The sequence below is a fragment of the Rhinolophus sinicus genome, chromosome 17 (genome assembly GCF_057876585.1).
Source record: "Rhinolophus sinicus isolate RSI-liver-muscle chromosome 17, RSI-T2T, whole genome shotgun sequence".
NCBI lineage: Eukaryota > Metazoa > Chordata > Mammalia > Chiroptera > Rhinolophidae > Rhinolophus > Rhinolophus sinicus.
In genome coordinates, this window is record NC_142517.1 from 157,023,799 (window position 1) to 157,040,139 (window position 16,341).

At 33.8% G+C, this 16,341-nt stretch overlaps 1 protein-coding gene across 2 annotated transcripts in view; it reads left to right on the top strand.

Annotated features, from left to right (window-relative positions):
* Positions 1-16,341, top strand: part of XIRP2 (xin actin binding repeat containing 2) — a 269,362-nt gene that overhangs the window by 164,031 nt on the left and 88,990 nt on the right. For both annotated transcript variants that reach the window (XM_074337389.2, XM_088794698.1), the window contains exon 3: positions 540-693. In XM_074337389.2, the coding sequence (XP_074193490.2) occupies positions 540-693 (154 nt within the window). The remainder of the gene's footprint in view (positions 1-539; positions 694-16,341) is intronic.

Below are 16,341 nucleotides of genomic sequence, written 5' to 3' on the forward strand. Positions count from 1 at the left end.
ATTTCACAATTTTCATGAGTTGCAAAACTGTCCTAACTGTATGGTGGCTGAATGATTTTGTGATTTGAGAGCTCTATTATTACTAAGATTATCATTATAAGATGAACATAACATTAAAAAACTAATTTCCTTCTGTCTTAAGCATATAATGTTGATATATTGCTATTTTTTGAAATCCCTCATGGATATTTCTCAGGCCTCAGGAATTTGCATGTATTAGCATATCGTATTGTATTGTGACCCTTATTTCCACTTTCTCCCTCCTTGTGGAAGAGCAAAAAAAAAGAAAAAAGAAAAAAATATATACATGAAAGAAATGCGAATTCAGAAGTGGAAATCGTGGCAAAAAAAGTAAACTAAGCATCAGATATGTGTTTGCAGTTCTTTGCTAAGTTATCAAAATTTTCCCTGAAGCATATTGGCAAACATTACTCATAGAAACCCCCTCCCTCTCATTGCTGCCTTCTAAACACCCTGAAAAGCACATCTGTTTCCCACTGATAGCTTTTAACACACATTCCTTTAATGTCTTCCAACAGGAAGTGGAAATAGAGAGAAGTTTGTGTTCACCAACATTTAAGAGTCACCCTGGGAGCCAGTCCGATGATTCTGTGAAAGATTCAGACAAGAAAGGCGAGGAAACATCTTTTGACAAGATGTCACCTGAAAGTGGTCACAGCCACATATTTGAAGGTTAGCATAATATTTTGATATGATTTCTTGGGATCATACATTATACAAAATGAATGGCTAATAAATAAAACATGTCAGGGTTTTATTTTAAAATTAATAAGAAAAAAGATGAAAGACTATAGCTCAAGAAACACAATTCAGTAAAAATAGTTGTATATTTAAATATTTTTATCTCTGTTATATTTGACTTAAATTTTTAAAAATAAATAAAATGTATTTTAATAGATTATAAACCAGTACAACTAGCATTTTTAGTATTCGGCTTTTGGAACAAAGCATTTTGACCATCATCTGACTTTTCCTTTTTTGAAAAGAAAGGAAACATATCTGTCTCTCTGTCTGTGGCATAAAAAAGGATAAAATATGAGTTACTGTCAGGCAAAGTTAAAAAAATTAAAAATGCCTTCAGCATCTCTTTTTCAGACAATTAAATTAAATGTGCTTAATGAATTTGGAATAAAAAGTAACATGATAGTGTCATAATTTAAGGGAAAACCTCATAAATTTGATTAATGTTTTATAATGTCATTAAAAACTTAACAGCTCATATGTTAGAAATTATACTTTTAATATACTTTTCAACTATGACAAAAATGCAAAATATAAATAATTTATTGGAAAATACAGATCTCATTTATCATTTCTGATTAGTCAAATTCTGGAATTTTCTATTTTAGCCCAGTAATGCATATTATAGTATTTGTGATGTTTGTTAGAGATCATAATTAGCACAGTCTTTAGGACATCATTTTGTGTGTGTGTGTGTGTGTGTGTGTGTGTGTGTGTGTGTGTATTGATTTATATCCAACTGTCAAGTTGCCAGTCAACATGAACAATGTGGAATAGTCTATGGAATACGACAGACAGTTCACAATTTGGGTAGCAAATGATACACTCTGCTTTAAAAATTTGCTATTCAGTGTCCTCTGTGAATCAGAGCATGAGCATCCCTTGGAGGCATATTAGACATGCAGAACTTTGGGCCCCACACCAGTCCTAATGAATCAGAATCTGCACTTTAGCAACATCCTCAGATGACTCATGTGCACATTCAAGTGTGAGAAGCTGTACAGTACTCTGTGACAGTGCAGACTTACGATTTAGCCCATTTTGATTCCAGTTGGTTTACGTATGGAATTTAGAATGGGAGGTGGGTATGGGAGGAATAAAGGAATTTGCTAATGATGAACTGGGCTAACTACATGGATTCTAACTGCATGTAAATTGGGATCTCAATCTCTATCTTTGATTTTCGATTCATTTTGTATAGCCAATATGATTAGTAGCCGTCTCGAGGAGTACATACTCCATATATGTCTGGCCTGTGATTAAACTTTACGTGCATGTGGATGAACGCAAAAGAATGAGATTAACAGAGGCCCAAAACAGGAAGTTTTAGGGAATGATTTATTTTCTGATAATGTTAGCATAAGGAAGCAAATATAAAGTTGACAAACTGATCAAAATTGCATGAGATGAACACCTCCACTCATCTCACCTTACTTCTCTCCTGTGTTTTCTTTGGTTTCCATGCAAAGATTTTCAAAAACCTGTATGTTACAAGCTTAGAAAAGGTATCCTAGAAGTTAACCACTATTTAGTGTCAAGATATGACTTAAATTTGAGTGACCTCAGATTTAAATTTCAAAGTATTTTTAAAATATCAAAAAGTAAACTTAAAAAAGGAATGGGAAAATTGCACTGAGGATGAACATAGCACTGTGAAAAATGACATAAATGGAGGCATTTTAAAATGGAACCAGAGCAGCCATTCCAGAGGAACTACAATACTTGTCTTGTTCCTTGAAACTTTGAGCTGGGACAAACAATTGTTTGGAAAGCCAGCAGGAAAGCAGACATCCGTATCACAAGGACTGATGATGATGGACCTACTATCTAAAGATAGAATCAGTGACCAATCGTGCTCATATAGTCAAGAGTAGCTCATCTTGTCAGCACCAATAGGAACTTTTTTCTTCTTTTCATGTACTTATTTATTTCATTTTTCTCATAAAAACCCCTTGCTTTCACTCTTCAGTCAGGACACTATCTGGGTTTCTCCCTGAATCTGTGCTTCCAGAATTGATAGCCTCACATACTAGTTAAACATTTTAAGTAGCCTCAAGAGTTTCATACTTGAAAGCAGTGTTTATTTATAGCCCTTTCATAAACAGTGGAATTTTTAAAAATACACTTAAAATATCATTAAAATGTAGCTACCTAATGTTCTGCATTTTTAGAATTTAGTAAAATCAATGTAAATTGACAATTCCGTCTTAGAACTCAGGAATAGTGATGGTGGTGGGGTTAGTTCCCGCCCCTCACCCTCAGCAGCAGGTGGTGGCAGCACACTCCTTCCTATGCCTGACTATCCACCCCCCAGCTTGTGTTCAATTGCTCTCACCAGTCACCCTGATTTGATTCATCCCACTTTCCTCACTGATGTATTGGTGGAAGGTAAATCAGAGTGCTTCATGGGCATGTTGGTACATTCCAGTCATGTTTTCTTTGGGATCTACTCTAATGTGTAGTTGTTCCAATGATTCAAAGAACACTTAGCTCATGGGAAACTAAATATCCAGCATGACAAATCCACAATTTCACCAATTTGTGTAATAGATGTGAGGAAAAAGTAAATCCATGTAGATGGTTTAGACTAACTGCATGGTAGTGATGTGAAAATCTGATTTGTGGAATTTCCTTTAGATATTTTAAAAGTAAGTTGGAAAGTGAATATTGGGAGTCTAAGTACTGATTTACATGGTTCGATCTGCTTATGTTTGCCCTACCTGTATGTAGAGTAAAAAGCTATTATTTTCTGCGGAAAATTCTGGATCAAAGGATGTTTCAAATAGCACAAGTGATTGGTTAATGTTCATCAAGTTTAAGTTACTTGGGATTTTTAATATAACAATTACCTGCTTTTAGATTTTATTCTCTGAACCGTAATTTTAATATTAATCTTCTAAGTCATCAAAATGTAAAATGCTAACAGGTAAAATATACATTCAAAGTCACCCTTTAAAGGCTTTTGTAATAAACCTTAGAAATGACCTGCTGTATTTCTCTTTTTTATTCTGCTCCATTAAAGCTAAATTCATTCTCTGTTCTTAAAATGGCCATTCATCTTCTCTGGCAGATTTTTCACAACAAACTAAGGATTCTGTTCTTTTAAATGTTCTACTTCTCTTAAGTGATGGGATACTTTCAGTTTTTAAGGTTTCTGAAATAATTGATGTATGTGCAGTATATGTATTTATGTGTGAGTGATTGCTATTTACATATTTTATTTTTCACTTAAAATCAGATATTTTGGAGTAGTGCTTTTTGTGATATAGAAGTTTTCCATATGTGTGCTGTTCAATATGGTAACCACTAGTGGCTATTAAGAATTTGAAAAGTGGCTCATGCGACTGAGCAATTTATTTGATAATTTTTTTAATTTTAACTTAAATGCAAATAGTCACTGTTTTGGACAGTGCAGTTTAAGCAGATGTTATTTCTCTAAGGAACTGGTTGTTCACCTTTCTTATAGAAGAGATCCAGATGCTAGTTATTCATTTAAATTCATCCTTTCTCTGCAAAGTTACCATTATTTTTTATATATATATATATATATATATATATATATATATATATATATATATATATGCACACATACACATATATATATATATATGAATGATAAGCATAAAGAGACTTCATGTAGGCAAAATAAACAAATAAGTAGCAATAATCCACATATAAAAAAAATTGCCTTCAAGAGTTAGTGGTGGTCTCTTTTCTGTAGTATTTCCTAGTGATAAAATTAAGAAAAAGTAGTTTCACCTATGTTCCCTTTTCAACATGCTGAAAAACAATGGTTTTATCATAGGAATAGAAATATCTACTGTGAAGCTATGCCTTTTCCATACATCTTTTCTAGAGCTTAATTGTCTTGGGAATATGAATCCTCTCAGACTGGGAAGCAAACTGTTCTCTAAATACTTCAAGTCAGCAAAGATAAATGAAATGCAGTAGCAGGATACTTTAAAATTAGCAGAACCATTGATTTAATAAAAAAGAGCTTTGTTTGCAAATTTACAAATAAATCAGACATTTAGTCACAGAGGAGCTCCAGGGAAGGCCATGGGCACCATTTTGCTTTGACTGATTTGTTCTCTCTAATGCGACTCAGGGAACAGACTTTATGACACAGGACAATGGATTCAAGACTCCCGACACTGGCTTCTGCTTCCAGACTGGCTGTGTTACCCACCGGTCCATACCTTCTTTCATGCCTTAGACAATCTCCTATAAAACAGCCATGTGACTTTAATTCACATAGGAGACATTTCATTACTAAAAATATTGTCAGTGAATTACCATTTTAAGTAATCCTGAGGTGACTCCCTTTACAAATTGATGAATCCTTTTGTCATATGAAAAGTATTTCATCTGTTTATTCAATTTGGGTGTGTATTTTCTCTCTTTCTTAAAGTGGGTTTTACCTGCAGTATTTCAATGACTCCCACATGTTCCTTTTAGTTGCTTTTATAGTCAGTGAGTCAAAACAAATTCCAGAGTTAAATCATGGACTCTACTGGAAGAGTCAGCTGGGAGTTTGCTATTCTGAGGAAATTACAATGAAAGGTCTATTCATGAAGTCTTCCGCATGGTAGCTATAAGTCAGCACCTTGGAATCCTGGAAAATGTCCATTGTTTAATATTCAAAATCCCAGGAACTCATTTTGAGCTCATTCATGGTCACACTTAAGTTTAAAACATTTATATCATAATGTTTTAAAGAAAGAGAACAACAAATATAAATATCCCTCTTGAAAAACCAATCATTGATTTGATCTCCTTGCAACTGAAAAGGAGAAAACTATTCTACATTCTGATGGTAGAATAGAAACGTGTATCTATTCCTAGAGAATATTTTTGGCATGCTGTTTTTATTTATCCATTTATTCATTCATTCAGCCAGTATTTATTGAATGCTTATATGTGCCAAGTACTGTTCTAGGTGCTTGGGGACATTAATGAATAAAAGAGACAAAAGACAGAAGAGAAACACTCTGCCCTTGTGCAGCTTGTTTCCCACTAGGGAGAAACACGTGAACAATAAAAACAGTGAAGTAAATTACATATCAAAAGGTAGTGAGTGCTACAGAAACTATTAACTAGGATAGAGGAGCTGAGGCATGGTGGAGCTTTGCAATTTTAATTAGGATGGTCATGATCAACCATAGCAGAAAGATGACATTTAAGCAAAGACTTAATATTTTCTCTTTATCTTCATTCTTAAAAGCATACAAAGTCCTATTTTTAATGTGTTCAAGACAGCGCAACCAAAGACACTCACAAAAGAGGACTTCCAGAACTGCTTCAGAATGTGGCAAGAACTATGGGATAAGTGTGTTCTAAGTGAGGGGGAGTATTTTGAGGGTCATTAATGGCAATGTGTCTTTTACTGTAGTATTTTTTTAAATTTAAATATTCACCATATTGTTTGATTACACCGCATATGTCCAGGAAGATTTGAGGTAGAAGTGATTCCAGGCCCCATGATTGAAGCAACTATATTGTCAGTTTCTCTGCAGTTACTTGAAACAGAGGAAAGATACATATCAGTAAAACCCTTATGCCTTACCACTGTCACCAATGCACAGTGTATGAAACTCCTCCTCCCTTTGTTTCTCAGAATGTGTCCTACGCATTTGGGGATTCATTGCTGTATTCTGGTCTCCAGAGAATAGGCCAACACAGGAGGCAAGACGTTCAGGCAGAATCACAGGGCTGGCTGAAGACTTGGCGCACACACAGGGGAGCCAAACCAGGAATTGGTTATTCTAGGGGAGGAGACATGAGAATTGTGTTACCTAATAGGTTTGAAATTAGAATGTCAGTACAAAGATGAAACACAAGAACCCCACATCTTAAACTGAGTCCATGATTCCATGTGTTTGTCCAGGTTGGCAAAGCTCATATGACCGTCAGTGTTCCAAAATAAAGGCATCGTTAGAGGTTCATGAATGTGCTGTGTCCACACTGGAGACGTTTGTTGACAGGTGTTAATGATGCAATCCTAGATGGGTTTTAGGATTAAAAATGCAGTCACTAAGGATTAGTGCATGACTAAGAAAACACATTACTTTGATGCAGTGATTTTGAATGAAAGGGAAAATGAAAAAAGAAAGGAAGAGAGAGAGAGGGAGGGAAATAGTAAAGCAGTTCTATGAATCTTTTGAGAAGCAACTAAAATCCAATTGTTAAAGAACTGCTTCTTGAAGTCAGAGACAAACATGATGGGAAAGCAGTAGCAACACTCATACATTCAGGAGACGCCTACTGAACACACACAATGGACCTGCCCCTGTGCTTGGTATTGGGGAGTAGGGAGTGTGAATACACAGATCCTGCTCCTGAGTAGCTTATAATTTAGGAAAGGAGGCAGGTTCATAAACAAATATCAGTATTAGAGATGAGCAGTGCGAAAGTAGGAGGACATACAGGAAGCAACAACTTCTGCTTCTAGGCCCAGAGGTGCTTCATAGAAATGCTGATTTTCTTTTCTTTTAATTTTTTTTTCTACCAATCTTGAAGCATGATCAGCAATTGAGAAAGAAGAGAAAGAAGGGATGTGTGAGAGTGAGGACTAGGAGGAAAGGATGACATCCCAGGTATATCCAGCAAATTCATGAAGGGACATTGAAAATAAGGAATCGGGCAGGGGGGATGGAGATGCTTCCATGTTTGATGCTTAGCAGTTCATTTCAGGAAATATTCTTATAGCCCATGAGCTAGGGCTAGAGTGAGTTCTAGATTCTAAACGGGGAGTGAAACAATTCAGATTAATTAGACTCAGCTGCCAGGTTAAGAAGGCTGGTTTGAATGAAAAAGGAACACTTGATTTTTGTGATTTCAGAGTTGATTAAAATGTTTATTGACATATTTGAACAAAGTTTACAGAATATAAAGAGTTGGCTGTTTTCCCCATGATAAAAAGCTAACATTCTAGGGACAATCCTAAACTTTAGACAACCCCAGATATGGGGGGAGGAGGGAGCCATTAAGTGTATTAGCTAATTAAAATTTTAAAAAATCCAATTTTTAAAGTATGTGAAATTTTTAATTGTGTTTGTATTTTCAGGTTTTGAGCCAAATGTTTTTATTAAAAATATTTGTTTTCTCCATAACAATTGGTTATGGGCATTTAATGTTAGAAATATCTTACATAAATATTTAACTTTTAAACATAATTTCTGGTTGATATAGCTTCACATACCCTTTAAAATACATAGTGTCCATGATGTATTATACAAACAATAACTTATTAATAATAAATGCGAAAACACAAATAATAGCACATGAACCTTTCGCTTAGTGGAGTCACATTTACAAAGAGCTGTTTATTTCTATATTTGGTGCTTTTTCCACATCTATAAATATGGGTATGCAACTAAAATAATATTCTATGAATAAATTCTGCATGTCACAGTAATGATTCTTTATTTGCAACTTCCAAACTGATGAAATAGTATATGAGGCCTCAATTAGAAGGTACACAAAGTCCTAGCCAGAGGGTCTCAGGAATTCTGGAAGACTACCACAAAACTCTGCATTGCCTAACACAAAAGGTCAGTCATTCCATTTTTTGAAGATCATCTATTAAAAAAAAATCAGTTCTTGCCAAATACAATAGGAATCTCTTTTTGTTTAATAGTTTATTTAGTCTAATATTTCAGCACTTAACATTCTAGATAGTTCTAGATTTATTATAAGATATGTAATCATCCTCTAGTGAATTGTTAAGACTATTACTTTTCTTGAACATCAGGGAAGAAGTTGATACGCCACCTCCAAACATATTTTATTTCATCATATCACAATACTTTTGACTCATTGCTTCAATATCTTTATTTTCCATCCTTAATGATGACATACGAGCGCATGTATTGCCCTATAGGAAAATTTGGCAAAGCATGGAGCCTATTACTTTTCATTGTATTATAAACATGAAACTATTAAGAAATGTTCATATTAATTTATAATGGATTTCAGTTGGTAAGCAGCTGGTAGAAGCAAAATACAAATCATCTCTACAGGAATGCACCTTCAGCTGGGGCCTCAATAAAACTCCGGAGACAAGTTTCCAATAAATATGAGCTCACCACCAAAAATCACAATATAGACAAGAAACAAAGCTGTATAAAAGTCAACAAGTATAGCAAAGCAAAACTATACCTATGTAGACATCAGTTATGGATTAGAGATTTTATGAAAGAGAACTGTGTATATTATAGAATTTAGTTTGTAAAACATCTAGCACTCAAGTTATTTGGAAATGGATGGACTAGAATTTGTATAATTGTCTGTTATTTAAAAAAAAAAAAAAGACCCTGTCTTTCATTATACACAAAATTTCTTCCAGTTGCTTAAAAGAGCTAAACATAAAACCCGTGACTCTAATGAATATTAGAAAAATTCTAGAAGGATGTGTTTATGACTTTAGAGTAGAAAGGAATTCATAAGAAACACTAAAAACAGAAGCCAGGAAGAGAAAATATAAGAGATAAAATATAAAAATATACAAACTTCTGTTCTAGTAACAATATATTAACTAATTAAAAGATAATAAAAATAGAAAGAAAATATTATAGCACAAAAAAACAAAACATTAATATCCATGATATATAGGAAGCACCTACCAAAAAGGAGGCAACCAAATTTAAAATTGTGCGAAGTCCATGAGCCAAAACAAAACTATAAGTGGATAATAAAAATATGAAAATGTAAATAGCACTACTAATAATTGGGAAAATAAAAATTAACATAATAATTAGGCATAGTATTTTACATCAGAGTGAAAAAAAATTGTATAATAGTTTACATTTGTAGGATGTGAAAAGAAATAGACCTTCTCAAAATTGATGGTAGTACAGAAAGATATAGTCTCTTGGGGAGACAATTTAACAGTGTTAATTATGATTCAAAATGTCACACCCAAAATTCCATAGCAACTTTTATCTATTTACCTAAATGTAACACTACACATGAGTATAATCATCAATGATGAATGATTTTATTAAAGGCAAATTAAATACAATTTATATGTCTATCAATAGGGAAATGATTAAATAAATTATGGTTCACCCATACCATGAAATATTATGTAAAACTGATAAGAGTGAGATAATTAAGTTGGTACTAACATAGAAAGGTTTCTAAGATATATTGTTAGGTTGTTGTATGCTTTACTGATTTATAGCAAGAAAACATTCATGTCTCACTAATCTAAAATAGAAAATTTTAAATTTAATTTTTAAACGGAAAACAATTTAAAAAATAGAAAATATTTAAAGCTAGAAAAAAATATTTTAGTAGAATCATTTGAAAAAGTAGAAAAATCCCTGAGTGTAGCAACTTTCTGATTGAGTAAAGATTAAAATTTTCATAGTATTGAGAGATACACTGTGTGCTTAAGAATTTTCAATAGCTGTAAAGAGTTCACTTTAAATTTTATAATAACAATATAAACAAAAACTAACATATTAAAATATGGTCATTTGAGTAGCGAAACTGACCTTTTGTTGTTTATTTGATGCCACATATTTTTTATTTGATTCCACATGTTTCTTTAGAGACCATTGTTGTTTCAGTTTCTTTTCCATTTGGTGGAAGTTTTTTAGAGATTATCATGTTTAAAAACATTGGTGAGTAAAGTATTTTAGAAGGGTTTAATATAAATCACATAACTTGAAATAAAATCTATTTGGGGGCACAGTTCAATTTATTATATTTCATTGTCTGAAGAACAAAGTCTAGATTATTTTATAGATTTTCAAAGGAGTGAATTCAATATTCAGATTCATCACTAAGCAATCTGGACTGGGTCCCAGTTGCTGTAGAACTTTACCTAAATTGTCTGCATGTCAACTGGCTCTTAATAAACAATTTAGATATCTTAAAGTAATACTGTAAGTTGTTAATGGCATAAAGAAGGCTCTCATTAAATATGAATCAATAGGCTGAATTCCTATTGAGACCAGGCCATAGCACAGGATAAGAAATAATAGGAAATAAATTTGGGGACAGCAAAAGGTTAACAAAAGAAGACAGATCATGAGAAAACAGATTCTCTAGGGAGCATAGACATCTACATTTTAAGAGAGGATGTTAGCACCAATTATGTGTTAGGCATAGGCACTGACAATGCAAGGATGCATAAAACATCCTCTCTGATCTCTCAAATCTTATGATCGAGCCCAGCTTTCTGAAATCTCCTTCCTAGCATGATTACTAAAATGCGAATTTCTCAGTGCAACCTACAGTTTAAAGCACAATGTAGCTTAATCTCATGTATTTAGACTCTCTGAGTATCGGTATATTTTAATAAACTACCCAAGTGATTTCTTTGCATTCTATTCTAGTCTAATTTGGTAAACTATATTATCTTGGATTTTTGTTTGCTAAGGGAAATACCACTGAATTCTAACCTGTGTTTGGGGAGAGGCTGGGGTTGGGCTGGAGCGGGATCAAAGTTTTGAGTTTGGGGTAACGGCCAGTCTTCATGGAAATAACTACTAACGACATAAGGCACAGGAACACACAAAGTACTGTAAAAATTGAGATCAACAAAAAATCTTTTTAGACACAGGGAAATAAGGAAAATTATTGTCAAGTGGATCCTGGGACCCTCCCTCTCTTTCCATTATAGCCATTTAAGTAAATTATGTGTTGAAGTTCTTTGTGTGAGTGAAGCAATATTGCAACATCAGTGTTGCATTAATTCATTTAACATGTGATGGCTGAGCATCTCTTATAGACACAGACATCTCTTATAGACACAAGATATGTCTTAAGACATATCTTGCTTTCAAGGAGCTCACAGTTCAGTGTAGAAGACTGGTATGAATATAAAAATACTAAGATAAATTCTAATAGAACTATAGAAATCGCTATTCATGTATTCAAGCAACAAAATCATGAAATGACTACTGAGTACCACGCACCAGATATACTATGGTGAACAAAAATGTGGTCCCTGTTCATATGAGACTTTCATTCTGGTGGGGAAAGCAGACAATAAGTACTTACACCCATAACAAAATAGGTGATTATAAATTGTGTAAGTAAAGGATGAAAACTGGGTGCATGTGGTTGTTATGGGATTACTAGGGACAAAGAAACCATTTAAACATCATCTTTAAAACTCAATTTCTTACTAAATTTCAAAAGGATTTGCTTTTGAGTCGGGCAAGGTATTTTCTGTACTGTTTACGTGTTGACAGTCTGCCAAATGATTGTAAAGGTGGCATCAACTCTCTTTTCCTGTTGTCATATTTGTCAGGTTACAACTCCTGATGTGAGCTCCTCGTGGCTGACAGTTCTTTCTGTGAGAGGAATATTCCAACTCTGTACTTTCTTTTCATTCAGCACAAGCTTACTTTTCAGACCAGCTGGGTATTAACATTTATGATTTTATGGTCTTAAGTTTACATATATAATCTTTGACTTCCTCACAGCCATAGCTTTGATACGTTTTCTGTGCCTAGCATAATCTAGACTTCAAGAGCAAGAAGACAAGTTGAATCGTATTTAATTGGGACTAGAAAAACAGTGTAATAGAAACCTCAGCTCCCGATACGTGAATAGCTATTGCAGTAAGAGAAAATGGGCCTGTGGAGAATTGTTCACCACTTTGATGCCCTCCTTTGTCATCACTTTGAGAAGCATAAGAGTCTAAAAAATGAAAAATGCTTAGATGGCTTAAAGGGAAGTTGGTGTTCTGAGCCACTGGCATTAGAATAACAGAAAAATGATCCCAGGATGGCTTCTTCAGATGCTTCCTCCAATGCAGCCGCTCCCTCAACTTCACAGGCAACTTCTACGTATAGCTGTATCATGATTCTGGCATGTTCTACACTGTTATGATTTGTCTGTCTTATTCAGAATTACATATCAACATGTGCCCTGCATGGAATATATGTTTAAAATACTCGTTGAGTGTGTTAATTAATTTTGAGTACCAGAATCATTGAACATAGTTGTAATTTGTGAGCATATGAGAGTATGTTCTTTCATATACAGACTCATGTGATAAAATAGTTGAACATGAAATTTAATGGTAGGCAAGCCCAGGTTAAATCCTGTATTTGGCACTTACAAATTGTGTGACCTTGAGAAAGTTACGTAACTACTCTAAGCTTTGGTTTTCTAGTCTTTAAAATAGTAAAGCTAATAATAATAGTTATCTCTTAAGCATGTTGCAGGGATTGCCTGAAATATTACCTGAAAATAGCTTAGTACGCTGCGTAGCACTCAAAATGGCACTAGTTTTAGTAGAAATTTAAGACACAGATTTAGTTTGCCAACTAGGGGAAATACATTTTACAAAACTTCTACAAAATATACTGAGAATTAGAGTGAACTATTTTAAAGCATCTCTCTAAGATGTTTCCAAGCTCTTTGAATTGCTAAATAACTGTAAATTCATCAAGTGCGATGCAAGCTGTACTTCCATTCTCAGTGCCTAGTAGACATTCAATGAACATAACTTGGGTAAATGCAGGGATTTCCCAGTTTTTGACAAGACGATAGTTATGCATTTTGCATTTGAGGTATAAACTTAAAATAACAAACTCTGAAAAAATATCCTGTCAAATAGAGCCTGCTATAACCATATTTTAATGACCTAGGAACAATTTTATTTTTTTTTGTAATGATCGAGTCTTGAGGAATAAGAGAATCTGACCTGTCCACCTAAAATGACACAAAATGTAGCAAAACGTAGCTCTTTGGTCAGTCAATAAAAATGGATGAGGAGATGGACACTTCTCAGCTTAAATGATAATGAAACTGATAGTTCTTGGTGTCCCTCTTCCAAGCTCTATACATTTTTAGACTTTTATTTACTTATTTTTGCTTTTTTTTTTTTCAGTTCATAGTCTAAAAATGCCCATACTAAACCATTCTTACAGTTTCCCGATTCCTAATATAAACAATTCAAATGTTGCCTGGAAAATTTACTATGCTTTTTTATTCACAACAACAAAATGTACCAAGTGTAATAAAGGCATGAAAACAAGCATACTCGATAGACACATAAAGTTGTTTATAACATTTAAATGACATTCTTGAAAATAGTGGTAGACTCATGAGAGAGCCCACTGTTCCTAGTTATGTATTGCTGATCTGTTCCTCATAGCCTCTCAACTTTCATTCATTCATTCATCCATTTACCTATTTATTTTTTGTTATTCTGTATTTCATAAAACAACTCTATGCTTTGGGTGTGGTTTTTACTTAAATTCATTATTCTTGCTTAGGATATCATTTAATCCTTGTATGTTCACTGGGATGTTCCTATATCTCAGAGTCTGTATTCACTTATACAGGAGTTGTTTTTCATTTATATGAAGTAAAGGGAAAAAGTACACATATATGATACTGTGTAAATATACATGAACAATAGTTTGGAGGCTTCCATTTTATTTTTTGTTGTTGTTTGTTTGTTTGTTTGTTGTTGTTTTTTAGAAACACCAAACAGACACGCACAACCCCCCCCACACACACACACAGAGAAAAGAAAGTCCACTAAAAATAAGTGATATTTCATTACTTTTAGAAAAAGTGTTGGGAATCCAGAATCCTTGCCTTTCTTTTCCCCCTACAATCAAAGTAGCTTAGGTAGTGTTATTAACTTCATGCTCTTAGAAAGAAAACAATGAAATTCCTTGACAAAGCTGCCGGAGAACATTATGAAAAATGTTGCAGTAGGAAGAGCAAAGAGTTCATGAGTATACAAGCCAATGCACTGATACAAGAAGAAAAAAACCATACAGCTTCATCTTGGCCATGGTAACATATTTTAGCTTGATGTTTGTCTAGACTTTTTGATGAAAATATTGTAGGAGAGGCTATTAAGAGTGAAAAATAATCTATGAAAATTATTTCTCTTCTCTCTAAAAATAAAGGGCATCAAATGTGAAGTTATTTATTCACTTAATAAATGCTTAAAACAGCATTCTAGTTATGCTGTAACTTAAACAGTTCGCCCTCAGAACACATTGCACATAAAGATAACAAAGGAAAACTTGTAGTAAATTATATGTGCCTTATCAGTTTGCAAAGTAAATAACCTAACAAAATGAACCTGAAAATAGTTAATTAAACAGTGCAACAAAGTTTTGGTCTCTAGACTACATAGTTTTCTCCATATTTTCTATTTTTGTTTATAAGTACAAATGTGTTCCAGTACGATCCTGGAATATTTTGGAATGCAGTTGAAGGATACTAAGTATATTTTTATCATATAATATTCTGCAAAGTTGAAAGCACTACTGCAAAGTTGAAAGCACTAGATTTATTTAAGTGACATTTTGAAATTTAATTCAAATGGACTTAACAAACATGAAATGGAGCAATATCAATGTGTTTATGCATCTGTTCATCAAACCAACATTTATTGAGTACGCACAGCATACAAGGCCCTGTGAAAATCACCGGGTATCCAAGAATGGCAGGACAGAAAGGGGCCCACCCTCACAGAGTTTATCACCTAGTAATAATAACATATTTCTACTGTGCTTTCACACTAAGTAAAGCATTTTCACAAACATTGCATTGCCTATTCCTTATTCTTTGAGATAGGTGTTATTATACCCAGCTTATAAATGAGACTATTGAAACTTGGAAATTTAAAAACTGGGATGTTTAGTGATAGCTACAAATATATATACAGGTTTTCAACCACAAAAATAGCCATTTATATTTTGTTGCACTTAATGGTTTTGTCAATAAGGTTGCAATCAGAAGACAGGAACCATATAATAATTTGAACAAGGAAAGTTTACAATAAAGAATTATTAACTATAAGAGGAGATAGGGGTAACAGGAAATTGGACAACGAGGGGTAAAAAATACTCCAAGGAATACAGAAATAGCAGGTATAGGAAACAGCCATTACCTCTAGGGGTAAGGCAGAGCACCCAATGTAGAAACAAATCAGTCACACCTGTTAGAATAGCTATCATCAAGAAGACAAGAAAAACAAGTGCTGGTGAGGATGTGGAGAAAGGGGGACTCTTTGCACTGTTGATGAGAATGTAAATTGGTTCAACCCCTATGGAAAACAATTGAGAAGTTCCTCAAAAATTTTTAAAAAGCACTGCCATGACCCAGCAATTGCACTTCTGGGTATATACCCCAAATAAATGAAAATAGAATATTGAAGGGGTATATGCACTCGCATGTTTATTGTAACATAATTCACCACAGCCAAGACATGGAAACAACCTAAGTGTCTGCCAAAGAATGGATGGATAAAGAAGGTGTGGTATATAGATACACTGGAATATTATTCAGCCATGAGAAAGAAGGAAATCTTGCCATTGCGACAACGTGGATGGGTCTTGAGGACATTATGCTAAGTGAGATAAGTCAGACAGAGAAAGACAAATATTATCATTTGACATATAATATCATTCATATGAGGAATCTAAAAAATACAAAAACAAAAAACGATCTTGTAAAATCAGAGAGTAAAATGGTGGTTACCAGGCGTTGGGGTGTGGGAGAATAGGAGAGATGTTTAAGGGTGCAAACTTGCAACTAATAGACAAATAAGTCCTGGAAACCTAATGCACAGTGTAGTGATTATAG